The sequence below is a fragment of the Rhineura floridana genome, chromosome 8, assembly GCF_030035675.1.
Source record: "Rhineura floridana isolate rRhiFlo1 chromosome 8, rRhiFlo1.hap2, whole genome shotgun sequence".
Lineage (NCBI taxonomy): Eukaryota > Metazoa > Chordata > Lepidosauria > Squamata > Rhineuridae > Rhineura > Rhineura floridana.
Window position 1 is genome coordinate 65,084,823 of NC_084487.1, and position 14,704 is coordinate 65,099,526.

General features: G+C 43.6%; 1 protein-coding gene across 6 annotated transcripts in view; it reads right to left on the reverse strand.

The window, feature by feature from the left end:
- The window catches only part of ACSS3 (acyl-CoA synthetase short chain family member 3), an 87,628-nt gene that overhangs the window by 55,208 nt on the left and 17,716 nt on the right, over positions 1-14,704 (reverse strand). For 2 of the 6 annotated variants that reach the window (XM_061637796.1, XM_061637798.1), the window contains exons 3-7: positions 13,430-13,618; positions 8,192-8,326; positions 7,739-7,879; positions 5,725-5,805; positions 4,944-5,039 (exon numbers count right to left, since the gene is read on the reverse strand). In XM_061637796.1, the coding sequence (XP_061493780.1) occupies positions 4,944-5,039; positions 5,725-5,805; positions 7,739-7,879; positions 8,192-8,326; positions 13,430-13,618 (642 nt within the window). Of the gene's footprint in view, positions 1-4,943; positions 5,040-5,724; positions 5,806-7,738; positions 7,880-8,191; positions 8,327-13,429; positions 13,619-14,704 lie in introns of those variants that run through there. The other 4 variants (XM_061637802.1, XM_061637797.1, XM_061637799.1 and 1 more) reach the window with 4 other exon arrangements.

Genomic DNA, 14,704 nt, shown 5'->3' on the forward strand with positions numbered 1-14,704 from the left:
GATCTTAGTTAGATACTGTAGCTCAGTCTTCCCGTTTGCCGCTAGAGAAGTTGGTGGTACTGCATCAACTGCTTCATTCAGTCATAGGGCTGAAGAAGATACCATTGGCCCAGTTACAGGAACTTGTGGGCCATTTAGTTTTTGCTTCCAAAATTATTTCACCAGGTCGTGCGTTCCTCAGGCGTTTATGTGACGCCATGAAGGGAGCTTGCTCTAGCTTCCATTTCATAAGGATGACGTCAGGGATGAGGGAGGATTTACATATGTGGCTGGAATTCCTGACGGATTTCAACGGCCTTTCCTTTTGGCAGGAGGAATTGCTCTTAGAAGCCGAATTACAGGTGCATTACGATGCTGCCGGAAGCATTGGCTTCGGAGTAATATTTAGATCCCAGTGGTGCGCTGAGCGATGGCCTGAAAGTTGGCAGGCTACCGGAATTACTTCAAATTGACATTTATGGAATTTTTTCCAATAGTGGTAGCGGTTCATATCTGGCCACTGGCATTTCAAAATCGCACAGTGCGTTTCTGGTGCGATAATTTTGCCACAGTTAGCGTTATTAATGCCCAAACTTCTAAGTCTCCTCGTGTGATGCGCTTGGTGCGTGCTTTTGTATTGCAATGCTTGCGATTTAATGTTTTATTCCTGGCCAGACATGTTCCAGGTTTGCAGAATACAGTTGCTGATGCACTTTCCCGATTACATATGGCGCGCTTTCGGGAGCTTGCACCTGGCGCGGCTCCGGATCCAGTACCAATCCCTCCTTTCCTGTGGAACCTTGGCAACTAGAAGTTGGGGCTGCTATCGCAGCTGCTCTTGCTCCCAGTACTCAAAATGCGTATAAGCGATCTTTTGCGAAGTTCCAGGCTTTCCTCATCGGTTTGAAGCTGCCATTTGACTGGCCTATTCCTGTGGCTCCTTTATTGCAGTTTATGATATATTTAAAAGGGCACAATAATTCTGTTTCCACTATCGCCGGCCACCTCTCGGCGCTAGCCTTTAACTCCAAGGCAAGGGGGCTGCCGGATCAATCTGTAGATTTTAGGGTCAGAAAGGTCCTTGTGGGTTGGTCGCGTTCCGCTCCCAGGTCCGCTGGCCGGAGGAGGCCAATCACGCCCGATGTCCTCCTCCAGATCCTGGCACTATTTAATTCTTTATGCTCATCTCAGTATGAGTTGCACCTGTTCGCCACAGTAACTCTGACGATGTTTTATGGTGCTTTTCGCCCTAGTGAAATACTTGCCCCTTCTAAGCGTGATGTGACTAATCGAGCCTTATGCTTTGGTGATTGCACATTACGTGCGGTTATAGTGAGGTTCTCCCTGCGTGTCTCTAAGACCGATCAAAAGGGCCATGGCAATATCGTGGTTACAACGATGCCAGGTCCCAGTATTGTGCCCTGTGTCTGCAATGCGGAAAAAGGGCCGTGGCAGTATCGTGGTTACAGCGATGCCAGGTCCCAGTATTGTGCCCTGTGTCTGCAATGCGGCAAAAGGGCCGTGGCAGTATCATGGTTACAGCGATGCCAGGTCCCAGTATTGTGCCCTGTGTCTGCAATGCGGCAAAAGGGCCGTGGCAGTATCGTGGTTACAGCGATGCCAGGTCCCAGTATTGTGCCCTGTGTCTGCAATGCGGCAATTCTTATCCATTCGGCCAGCGGGCCAACGTTATTTGTTTCTACATGCAGATGGAACTGCCCTGACTCAGTTTCAATTCTGGGCCGTTGTTCGGCGGGCCTTGTTTTGCCAGCGGTTGCGCTGTTGGAGTCTATGGGCTGCATTCATTCCGGATTGGTGCGGCTATGGCCGCGGCCCTCGCAGGCACGAGTATAAGCGATATACAGGCGATTGGCAGGTGGCATTCCGATGCATTCAAGTCTTACGTCATGTTTTAACAGAGGAATTTGTTTTTGTTTCCCATAGGTTTGACAAACATCCCAATTCCTGTGAGGATCGTCTTGTGTGGCCACTCAATTTTGTTTTCGGCTCACCGGAGGGCATCCTCCTCTGTTCCGGGCACACAGCTGCAGCTGCCGGCCTCAGCTACGGTTCAGTGGGATGAACGGAGGGGCATGTTATGGGATGCGTTGTTGCCTGCCATGTGCCGAATCATGTCCTCTGCTAATAGGCCACACATCGTGTTGATTCATTTGGGAGAAAATGATTTGGTGCAGCGTCCTGCGTTGGATTTGCTGCTGAAAGTTACGCGTGATCTCACGTGGCTTATCCGCGTATATCTTATAATCTTACAATCTTATAATTGTATGGTCCAAAATGCTTGTTAGAAGGATCTGGTGGGGTGCATTGCACCCCAATAAGATAGATAGATCTAGGAAATGGGTTAATAGGAAGGTAAGGGAGCTAGTTTTGTCCTTGGGTGGGGCAGTTATGCCTCATGAAAGGATTAAGTTCCATGCCCCACATCTGTTTCGTGATGACGGTGTTCATCTTTCTGAGCAAGGGTGTGACATTTTTTTGGAGGATCTTATGGGGGGATTAAGGGGTTTGTTATCTTCATTGGGTGGAGGGAACCAAGCTTAAGCTGATCCCCTCTTGTGGCATAGAATTCGGGCAGGTGAGGTATATGGGGGTTAAAATTAGGCGGTTAAGGCATCCTGAAAAAGGGGCACTCCACAGGGAACCATCAGGGCTTGGTGTCTGGTGGCGATCTGGGTTGTGTCCTTGTGGGACCTGCTTGCGCATCAGGGTGAACGCCTGTACGGCGGGGCCATGGTGTGGAGGTGGGAACCACACAGCTGGCTCCAAGAGCAAGGAGGGAGGAATTCACACACGTCCTTGACTCTTGGGTTACGTAATGATGTGAATGGATGCCTTTAGAAGGTAAGGGTGTAATCCCTCATTGTTAGGTTTAGCCTCACCTGCCCGAAGAGTTGGATATTTGAATAATTGGCTGTATTGCATTTGATTTACGATGTTATATTTTAATAAATATAACATTATACCAGTCTGGTGTCATGAGTCTTCCTTGTGTGGGGGCAAAAGGTAATCGTGCAAAAAAGATCCCTGACCACCATTCCCAAAGCTTGCATCAAGCCTGGGTTAAAGATCAAGAGCACAGTACTTCACAAATTTGGATGGAGAAGTCCAAAGTAGCTTCCTTACATGTATTCAGGAATATATGTCCAAAATAAGCCACTCCACTGACAAGAGGAATTTCATGCACATTGTATGCATAGCCTTTTAAAAGTAAAGAGCAGCGATGAGTGCCCCATTCAGACTTGGACCCTGCAGTGGAGGGGGGGTTAATCCTTTGCCTCCTGCTGTGGTCATAATCAAGATAGCCCCCCCTTGCTTGCTATTAAAAGAAAAACTCCTGTTTGCACCAAAAATGTCACAGCCCCTTACCGCCCAAGGTTGATCCTGTTGGTTTTTTTCCCCAGTAAGTAGAGTTTAAACAAACCACCATTCCGCAGAGTTGGTTGCAACACAAAACTGTGGTTTTGGTGAAAACCAGAAGCAAAGGTTTCTATTTTCCTCCTTTGGCACAGACAAAAAGAGTAAAGGGAGGAGTGTATGAATCCAACACCCACTTTAGCACACTGACATAATGGAAAACTATGGACTGCAAGTGGTTTCCCAAGTTCAGGCTCCTCTGGAAGGGCAGGACTTCCCTGGCTATTTAAAAACCAGCCAATCCACGTGAAGCTGCTGAAGAACCGTCATGTCAAACCCATGTTATCTTACATAATATTTATTTATTTATTTATTTATTTAAAATATTTCTATCCCGCCCTTCTACCCTGTAATAGGGCACTCAGCGTGGCTTACAAAAATAAAATAAAAACACATACCTAAAATTACAAAACATTAAAATAAATTAAAATACATAAAATACAATTAAAAAACATAAAATACACACACACAAACACACACATATATACACATATATAGGGAGTGGTACTAAAGGGGATTGGGTAAAATGTAACCTAGAAGGCATAAAATCATAAAATCAGTGTCAGGCTCTACCTCCGGAAAACCATCAGGGAGGGAGCAGAGTGGACTTCTTGGGGTAGGGTGTTCCAAAGCTTCGGGGCCACTGTTGAAAAAGCTCTCTCCCGCATGCCTGTCAGTCTAACGTCTTTCACTCCAGGCACCCAGAGACCAGAGGCAGATGATCTTAAATCCCGGGCAGGTACATATGGGCGTAAGCAGTCCCTCAGGTACATTGGTCCAAGGCCATTTAGGGCTTTAAACGTCAGAGCCAGCACTTTGAATTGGGCCCGGAAGCAAATTGGGAGCCAGTGGAGTCGATAAAACACAGGGGTGATATGCTTCCTGCGCTGTGCTCCAGTTAACATTCTGGCTGCTGCATTTTGAACCAACTGCAATTTCCGAACCGTTTTCAAAGGCAGCCCCACATAGAGTGCATTACAGTAATCAAGCATCGATGTCACCAATGCATGTGTCACTGTGGCCAAGTCAACTGCCTCCAGGAATGGACGCAGCTGATAGACCAGCTTGAGTTGGCCAAAAGCACTCCTGGCTACCGCAGCCACCTGATATTCAAGCAGCAGGGCAGGATCCAGGAGAAGTCCCAAACTGTGGACCTGCTCCTTTAAGGGGAGTGCAACCCCATCCAGAACAGGTTGCAGCCCCATGCCTGGTGCAGTTTTTCCCTTGACCAGCAGTACTTCCGTCTTGTCTGGATTAAGTTTCAGTTTGTTAGCCCACATCCAGCCCTTCACAGCCTCCAGGCACTGGTTTAGGATGAGCACTCCCTCCCTGCAATCAGGTGGTAGAGAGAGATAGAGCTGAGTGTCAATCAGCATATTGATATAATAGTATATAATATAATAGTAATACATGTACTGGTGTTCTGTCTTCGTGGGTTTTTTTTTTACTTTTCTGAGGGGTTGTTTAGTGGGAAAGGAACTCAACATCTGTAAAGTAAATAAACAACAAATGTAAAAATAAGCAGTCACCTCATATAGAACAGTTGCATTTCCATGCAGGAGAGGTCCATAACAGATGTAAGAATGGCCGACCACCCAGCCTAAATCAGATGCTGCCCACCAAACCTAAAAGAAAGGAAGACCAAACATTTATAAGAATGTATAAACACCGTTTTTTGTAAGTATGAACTAAGTGAAACTGTCCCTGAGGTTGGCCCCAAAACTGCAGCAAGTGCAAAATGCTGCAGCTCAACTGCTCACTGAGGCAGAATATTGCAACCATGTGACACTCCTAGTGAAATAATTGCACTGGCTGCTAGTTAGCTAACTGACTAGGTTCATGGTTCTGGTACTAGTGTATAAAAGCCCTATACAGCTTGGGACCAGGATATCTAAAATATAGTCACTGCACTTTGCAGGAGAGGGCCTCCTGCAGATACCATCTCATCAGGAGTTCCGTTCTGTACAGTGTTGGATTCAGGCCTTTGGTGTGGAGGCACCCACCCTTTGCAACTCCCTTCCATTACATATCAGACAGTCACTGTATCTATTATTTTTCTGATGACTATTGAATCCCTTCCTTTTCCAGCAAGCTTTTTTTGTTTAATTAGCTTTTTATTTTCTCCACAAATAATATTACATCTTAAAAGTTCAAAGCCTTTTAAAGCAGTTTTTCAGCGGATATTTTTATTCCAAATTGCATCAATATTGGACCTGAAATGGTTCTTAAACGTTGTTTATTGTTAAATCACTTTGGGGTACTTCATGGGAAACAATTCATAAATGAAAAATAAAATAAAACAAATGTTACCTCTTTAGATTTAAGGCCATATATAGCAGCCATGGTCCAGTTTAACATAACAGCATAGCCACCTGTTGGTCTAACAACACCCTAAGTGAGAAGCAATTTGAAATTAAGATCATTTGTAAATAAATTATGCATGAAACTTCTTCCCATAAGAAAAAATACTGTTTCCATAATGTAACTTTCAAAAGCCATTAGCAAGTGTTCCCCTAACTCCGAGGAGCCCTTCAGAAAAACAGACATAGCTTTCACTTTTCAAGCTCATATCGGCAATGATGAGATTCAGAATGTTGCTCTTTTAAAATAAAAGCTATCACTCTCCATAATTTGGATGATGCCCTGGATGTTGTGCTGAAAGTGAAACCCCACCACTTCATAGTATAAGACAGGGGCACTGCAGAAAACTAAGGCTCATGACCCTAATGCATTTATAAAGAGCATTACAACATTTATGTAGAATTTCAGGTAACTGCATAAAAACTAGTGGTTTTCAGTCTGAATACTACATAAAACATGCCCAGATACTGATGTTTTCAGGAGAGTTCTTCAGCCCTTCGATATCTCACAGTACAGATCCGAGAACAGCAGCCCGTGGAAAATCCATGCATCTGGCTTGTCATTGTCATCCCTTGGAATGTCTTAGAAGGGAAAAACACACAATTTGCCTTTCCTTAGGACACTCTCTCCCTAGTTTTCCTGGTTGTGTGATATAGGACTTGATATGGGTTTGGATATTAGAAGGGAGCACAACCAACCAGATACATAACAAAGTGTCTTGCACATCTAAGTTTGCATTGCTTCTTTCTTCAAAGCAGAACTCATTTAAGGGATGTGCCGAAGTTTATTTTCTCAATACACTAAGATCTTCCTCACAGGTTCTCCTCCAAGTGCTCTCGTCATCTGAAGTGAGGTAGGTGGTTACAGAGAAAGAGGCCCTTTTCAACCATGGCACCTCACTTGTAGATCTCTACCTAGGGAAGTGTGCCTGGTGCTTACACTCACATCTTTTTCTTTAGGTGTCAGGCAAAACCTTCTTAAACCTTTTCCCCAGGCTCTAATTCCTCTTTCAACTCTTCTTTAGTAATGCCTTTCACTGTTCATTGTGTTCTGATAAGTTACCGTAAACCTCCCTGAAAATTTCGAATCAAAGGGCAGTATAGGAGTGGATTTTAAACAAATAAATCCCACCCTTAGAATGCATGTCTCCCCCATGTCCGATCGCGAGAAGCCGCAAGCAGCCATTGGTACAAGTAAATTGCAGCTGCTGAGACTTCTTAAAAACATCCAAGGCAGAGATGGGGAACCTTTTTCAGCCTGAGGACCATATTCCCTGATGGGCAACCTTCCAGAGGCCACTTGCCAGTAGTGAGAAGAGCAATGAATGTGAATTTTGCCTTTGTACGGCAGGCTAGTTTCCACACACCCCTCTCTACCCTCCATCCAGGCAAGTAAGAGACAGAACACATTCCAGCCAGGCAAAAACACTCAAGGAGGGTGAAAAGCAGGGCTGGTAATGGATATGGATCAGGAGAGTATGTCGCTTGGGGAGAATCCCAAGGGCCAGACAAAGAGGCCCGGAGGACCGCACTTGTCTCCCTGGCCGGAGATCCCCCCCCCAAACTCAGCCACTCTCCGTCTCTCCTCATGGACTGATTATTAGGCATCACTTTCTTTTCTCATTCTCATCTAGTCTATTCCAATTAGACATGTTACTATAAGCATTCCTCTTGCTTCTTGTTTACCGGCGAGACTCATCTTTTGTTATTTCCTCCCACACAGAACTCCATATATTTTATCTAGCTCATTTCATCGATTTCATCCATATGCCATCACTATGTAGGAGCTTAGTCCCTCGGTCTTACCCTTATCCAGCACAACACAGAAGCAAACTGTTATGCAGTAGTATCTGGGGGAAATGAGTGCTAAGCTTTGGGAAAACATGTTCAGCTTTTTTAATTAAACGCTTCCTCATGTGGAATAGAACATAACTTGGTCACAGATACTGAAAAACGGAATCTACCTTGGGTGTGCCAGTTGTTCCTGATGTATAAAGAATATAAAGTGGATGCTCCGAAAGGACAGGGACACAGTCACATGGTTTTGCTTTTGCCATTTCTTCATGCCAGTCCAGGTCACGCCCTGGTTTAAGGGGGACAGCTCCCTGCACACAGAGAGACAGAGAAAACACAGCAACCATTTAAAATGGACTTAACAAAAAAAAGGCTCAAAAACAATCAATCCCTCCTTGAGGAGGCATCAAATATACCTGATTTCTCAGTCACATTACTTTTAGCAGCTCCACTGAAACTTTTAAATTTATGTTTTAAATAAGCAAGGCAACAGAAGTTCACCACAGAGATAAATAAATGTTTCTTAAGTCTCGTAAAATGAAATATTCTCATTCAAATATTCAGGGGGAAAAGGGGAGAAGGAATGGTCCGCAAAAGTATGTTAAATTATTTGCTGTAACTACCATGTAAGGGCGGCTATAAACCAGAACTTTCTCAGGCTGGTGTTTTATCATCTCCAATGCTTTTTCTAAAAGTGGTATATATTCCACTTTTCTTCCAGGTTCTACTCCAAAAGTTGATGTTACAACCAGTTTGGGCTGAAAGAAATAAGAAAGGTTTATAAATTAAAAATACTACTTTTGAAACAGGCAATATTGTCGTCAACGTCTTTGGATTCTTTCACAGATTTCTTTGAGATTAGGTTCTGGAATGAAGAATCCCACCTCCAGTTCACATATATAAACATATGCCAGTCGAATCCCTACATTGTTACTGGGAATGGAGATCCAATGCAAATCATGCCTCCCTTCCCCACAGATCTAGAATCTCCAGCTCATCAGGAAAATGAATGGCATTCCCTTCAAACTTGTCCATCCTCCTATCTATCGAATGTAAAAAAGTTGATAAACTATGTATGTGTAGAGAGAGGGAAAAGAGACATTTCTTCCTTGGTAAGAGAATAAATTCTTTCATATGAACATTGGGCGACTTTTAAAATGAAAATTCAGCACTAATTCCCGTGAAATGGGAAGAAGTGGATAGTTTTAAAATATATTTAATTTGTTTTCTATCCCACATAAGATATTACAAGTTTCTGAAAGGCACAAAATCTGAAATATATGAATATTCACTAACAGGCAAAAAAACCTTACGGTTTAAGAATGTACCTTCTATCACACTTTAAAAAGCAGTGAAATTGACAACTATAGTGAATGCACCAGGGAAGCAGGAGATCTGACCTCCTCTCTGAGATATTGGACTGCCCTACACATTTGTCAAAATGCAAACACAATTTGGGTTGGTCTTTCACAGTTCAATCCACTTCCTGTGTAGGTTGGAAGAATTTTGTAGCATGTGCCTCTGAATTTCCCTACATTTTAATCCAGGAGGTAAGAAATGGGATCCTGTGCAAGTTTGCTGAGAACGGATTGATCATTTGCATGCTTATTGAGTTCAGTGGGATTAACTGCCCTGCAATCATGCTTACGATAGGTGAAACTGACCACAGGGAATGGGGAGGGGAGGAGGGGAACAGGCAGGAGGGAGAGTAGGAGGGTAGGTTTGATCATTTGCATGTTTATTGAGTTCAGTGGGATTTACTCCCGTGCAATAATGGTTAGGATAGGTAAAACTGACCATGGGGAGGGAAGCCTGGAGTGGGCAGAGGAGGATGAAGAAAGAAGAGGGGAGGGGAGGAAGAAGGGAGTAATAAGGGAGAAGAGAGGGGAAGGAGGAGAAAAGTAGGTCTGATCATTGAGTTCTGCTTATTGAGTTCAATGGGATTTACTCCTGTGCAATCATGGCTACGATAGGTAAAAATGACCATGGGGGAGGAGAAGGAGCGAAGAGTAGAGGGAAGGAAGAATGGGGAGAGGGGAGAAGGAGGGGTAGAAGGGATTGGAAAGGAAGCGGAGGGGTGAAGGAAGGGGGAGGGAAGAGGCAAAAGGGAGGTGATGGGAGGACAGGTTTGATCATTTGCATACTTATTGAGTTCAATGGGATTTACTCCCGTGCAAACATTCTTGAAAATGAAATGGACTGCCTTCAAGTAGTTTCTGACTTACGGCGACCCTATGAACAGGGTTTTCGTGGTAAGCGGTATTCAGAGGTGGTTTATCATTGCCTTCCTCTGAGGCTGAGAAGCAGTGACTGGCCCAAGGTCACCCAGTGAGCTTCATGGCTGTGTGTGGATTTGAACCCTGGTCTCCCAGGTCGTAGTCCTAGGATAGGCAAAACTGATCATAGGGGAGGAAGAGGGGCAGAGGGAGGGCAGAGGGGAGCAGGAGGAGGAGGGGGAGGGGGAAGGAGGGGATTGGAAGGGGATGGGGAGGGGAAGGGTTAGGGAAGGGACAAGAGGGGGGATAGGAGGGAGGAGGAGGGGAGGGCAGGTTTGATCATTTCCATACTTTTTCAGTTCAATGGGATTTACTCCTGTGCAGTCATGCTTAGGATAGTTGAAACTTACCTGGGGGAGGGACAGAGGGGAGGAGGAGGGCAGGAACAGGAGGGGAGGAGATTGGGTGGGTGGGCACTGGGCAGAGGGGAAGACCCTTTCCTTTCCAAAAGGAAAACATTGTGAACAGTATCATTGCTTTTCAGCGTTTCCCCCACCTTTTTATTCTACAGCAGGCACATATAGCCTCCCATCCACATTTAAACCAAAGCTGTCCATGGCCACATCCACACCAGGCCTTTATTTCACTTTGGACAGTCACGGCTTCTCTCAAAAATCCTGGGAAGTGTAGTTAGTGAAGGGTGCTGAGAGTTGCTAGGAGATGCCCAGTTCTCCTCACAGTTAAATCAGTCTGGCCACAGTTTGTTTCTTGCCCAATAGTTTAAAAGAGAATTCACATACTGGGAAGTGTGGCTGCAATTGTTCTTTTCAGTCTGCTGCCTGTGAAGATACACCAAACGATATGTGTTTTCTCTCTATTAGTTATTACTCACTCGAATTGTGTTGGCTGTCAAAGTGAGTTTATAGCAGCCCACAGGGTAGACAGAAAAGGGTAGAGAATCTTCTTATTTTTACTCATTTCTCAAACCTCTGTGAGGTGAAGGGTCAAATCTGTAAAGATGTTTGGAGCAGCTATGTTAAAAGATAGGGGCAGGGCATTCCAGGCAGGAGGTTGCCAATCCTGCTTGGATATTGCCTTCCTCTGAGGCTGTGAGGCAGTGACTGGTCCAAGGTGAGTCTTCATGGCTGTGTGGGGATTCGAACCCTGGTCTCCCAGGTCATAGTCCAACATTGACCTGGGGGAGGGGCAGGGAGGGGAGGAGATTGGGTGGGTGGGCATTGGGCAGAGCGGAAGCCCTTTTCCTTTCCAAAAGGAAAACATTGTGAACTGTATCATTGCTTTTCAGGGTTTCCCCCACCTTTTTATTCTACAGCAGGCACATGTAGTCTCCCACCCAAATTTAAACCACAGCTGTCCCTGGCCATGCCCACACCAGGCCTTTATTTCACTTGAGACAGTCATGGCTTCTCCCAAAGAATCCTGGAAATGTAGTTAGTGAAGGGTGCTGAGAGTTGCTAGCAGATGTCCTGTTCCCCTCACAGAGCTTCAGTCAGAGGGGCTAACTGTTAAACCACTCTGGCTACTGGAACTCTGTCAGGGGAATAGCAGTCGCCTCTCAGCACCCTTCACAAACTACACTTCCCAGGATTCTTTGGGGGAAGCCATCACTGTCTCAAGTGAAAGCAAAGTCTGGTGTGGGTGTGGCCCCGATTAGCCAAGCCCAGCAGCTGTGAGTCTGGCTTTTAGAACACTGACAGTTGGTTCTTACTGAGCATGCCCGACATTACCATTGAGTTCAAGCCAAAATTTCTTAAATTAATTAAAAATCAGCCAGGCATTTTTTTAACTTTTAAACTACAGAAGATGAAGGTCAGAGTATGGGGCAAGGTCAGTAACAGGATTACAGGTACTCTGAATATGGCTGATTTTTAATGAATTTCAACAGATTATGTGAACTCAGAGAAAAAAGTCCAAAAGGGTCTGGTTTTTGCCCCTTCTCTTTTTAGACGTTGAACTCTTGATTCTCTGACTGTTTTATGTATCGCCATGAAAATTTAGACGGTTGTTAAGCAAGTGTTTCTGAGTTCAGGACTAAGTTTTGTAAGGTTTTGTTTTGAAATGAGCTTATGGGAAGCAGCAGAATGGCATGGGGCGTATTTTCAATGTAACATCACAGAATGCGAAAAATCCATGCTAGCTATAGTACATAGCCACTCTCATGACTGTATAATTTCAAGCCCTAATGTGCATATTTTGTTCACAAAAGTACAATGGCAAACTCTCTATCTATTCATTCCTAAAGCGTTTTCAATCTGAAGATCAAGAACTATCATGTATTATCTGAAAAGTTTACAGGAAAAAATAATCATAATTCACAGGCTGAGTGGTTCCATCTACTTGAATTTTATTGGCCATATTATGTTATCACTATTAAATGGAAAGTTTAAAGGATGCTTTTTACACAAGAACCTATTTTTTTAAAAAAACTATTAAAGGGAAGCCTTTCTTAACCACAGATGCTTAAAACTAAAGACATATGACAGCCTAGTCGGTATACGGCAACAGATAAAAGAAAAACCTATACTTCAGTTCCACATCTGTAATCATGTTTCGCCTTTTAGATTTGCAATAACCTGACAAAACTAACAATTATCTAGGACGGGTTTTTGCAATATTCCCAAAGCTATTTAAAATTCAGATAATCTGCAGGAAAAATGATACAGTATATGTACTATTCTGATGCAGAATGGGAAAATAATTATTTTTATTAGTAAGAGCAAATGTGTATTCACCTCTTTAAAAACAGCATCGTGACTGAAGAATTTGAACAAAGAATTATGAACAGGGAAAGAAAAATGCTGCAGGGATAGCATAAAGGAAGTTTAATTCTATCCTGTAACTAATGCCAAAGATTATTATTCCCCTGAAGAGCCTGAAAGGAGGTTTGTTATTCATCACTCCTCTTGGTATCATTTGCAGATACCATGCTAGTAGGAGAAAAATTAAGAATTACCCACAGCAAAATCATCCATAAGCTGGAAAACAATGACTGAGAAGCAGTCACTTGTAACAGAGCTCGTTCTTGTTAATATTGTGATAGTTAAATCTCCACATGCAAGGGAACAAATTGTAATACCCCATGTTACATTCAATATGGCAGCTAAAGACGTTGTAATGCAGCCTTCACCAACCTGGTGTCCACTAGATGTTTTGGACTACAACTCCCATCATCTCTGACCACTGGTCAAACTGGCTGGGGCTGATGGAAGTTATAGTCAACATCATCTAAAAAGGCACCATTTTGGCTACCCCTGCTCTAGAGTGAAGTCACTTCTAGCATGCATCAGGACTTTCTGCATCTATTGGGACTGTCACCAAATTAGGAAAGGATCAGTTCTGAGGGCGAAAAATATCTTGTTAGAGTAATTAATATTCCGCATACAAGCAAATAAATCTATAAAAGCTATACTGGTATGATTACAAAAATGTTCATTTTGTCAACATCATGAAAGGGAAAAAAAGAGCCAACTCCTTTCAATTTACAAACGTTGCCCTGAGCGGTTGACTAGAGGGCAGCAGCAGGGATGTGGCAGATGAAGTACACAGCTACGCAGAAGCTTTCATTCATTATAAGATCTCCTTCTCTTTCCCTTGTCTCCTACTTGAGCAAAAAATGTTTATTACCTTGGCATGATCAATGCGGCTAGAAAGCTCTTTTGAAGCAAATCCACCAAAAATGAGACTATGTATAGCTCCTATTCTTGCACATGCCAGCATAGTGTACATCGTCTGTGGAATCATTGGCATATATATGACAACACAGTCTCCCTTCTTCACCCCATGGCTCACCATGACACCGGCTAGCTTGGAGACCTGTATAGGCAACAGTTTAAAGTTATTTGGAGGTTACTCACACAGGGCAGGTGCCAGATTTCAAAGGGCCCTCGGCACAATGACACTGATGGATTCCCACCACACACCATCCCCAAAATGCAGCCACACTTTTTTTCCTTCTACTGCTTCTGCCATGGCAGAAGCAATACCACCATTTACTACACTCTTCACTGGGCTGCTGGGTAGCATTTCAGTGGTGGGTAGGTGGCAGTGCTACTTTTGGTTGCCATTGAAAAGTAGCAGCACTGCCGATCCCACTGCTAAAACAGCCACCCAGGGCTCTAGTGAGAAGGGTGGTAAGTGGTGGCGCAGTTTGGTTGGACCAATGAGAGGCCCTTCTGTGCTAGTGGGGCCCTTGACCAGTAACCAGATGCTGTCGCCGGGCCTGTTTTCACGTGATGCGTTCTATCATTGCTCCTTCATTAAAAAAGCCAAAATGTAGATACTCCAAAAAGCAATCCATTGAAAACAGGTTCAGAATCAATATCTCATTCTTAAAAGGAAACCTTAACTGCATAAATCTACCACAAGCAATTAGTAAGGCATGTTAATTCAATGCATACCATTTTAAACCATTTAAATAACATGATCAAAATTGAGACAATGGGGGGGGAGATTTGCGTGAGTTAACTTGGTATAAACAAGAAATTAAAGTTTGCATTTCTTAATTCTGTAAAGACAAACCAGAAGTAACTCTAGTCAAAATGCTATTAATAAAAGATGTTTTAGAAACACTTGAATATATTTCACCCATAAGCTACTCCATTTTATTAGAAAATGTGCAATATAACATTTAATTATCATGTTTGGTAGGCTATAGTTTTTAACTATAAAGCCAAAAATAAACACATAAAATTAACTCTAGACAGATATGTGCCCAGAGTACAAGGTCTGCCTCTTATACAATGTAAGAGATTATATCAAATCCTGCCAACTTCACATGAGCTCCTCGCTTCACACTAGTTATTTGGCTCCATGTTTTCCCCCCATTTCATATGAGTCCTAGCCAAAGGAAACTAACAGAACGGTAAGCATACCCTTTCTGAAATCAACCATAAAGGCAGA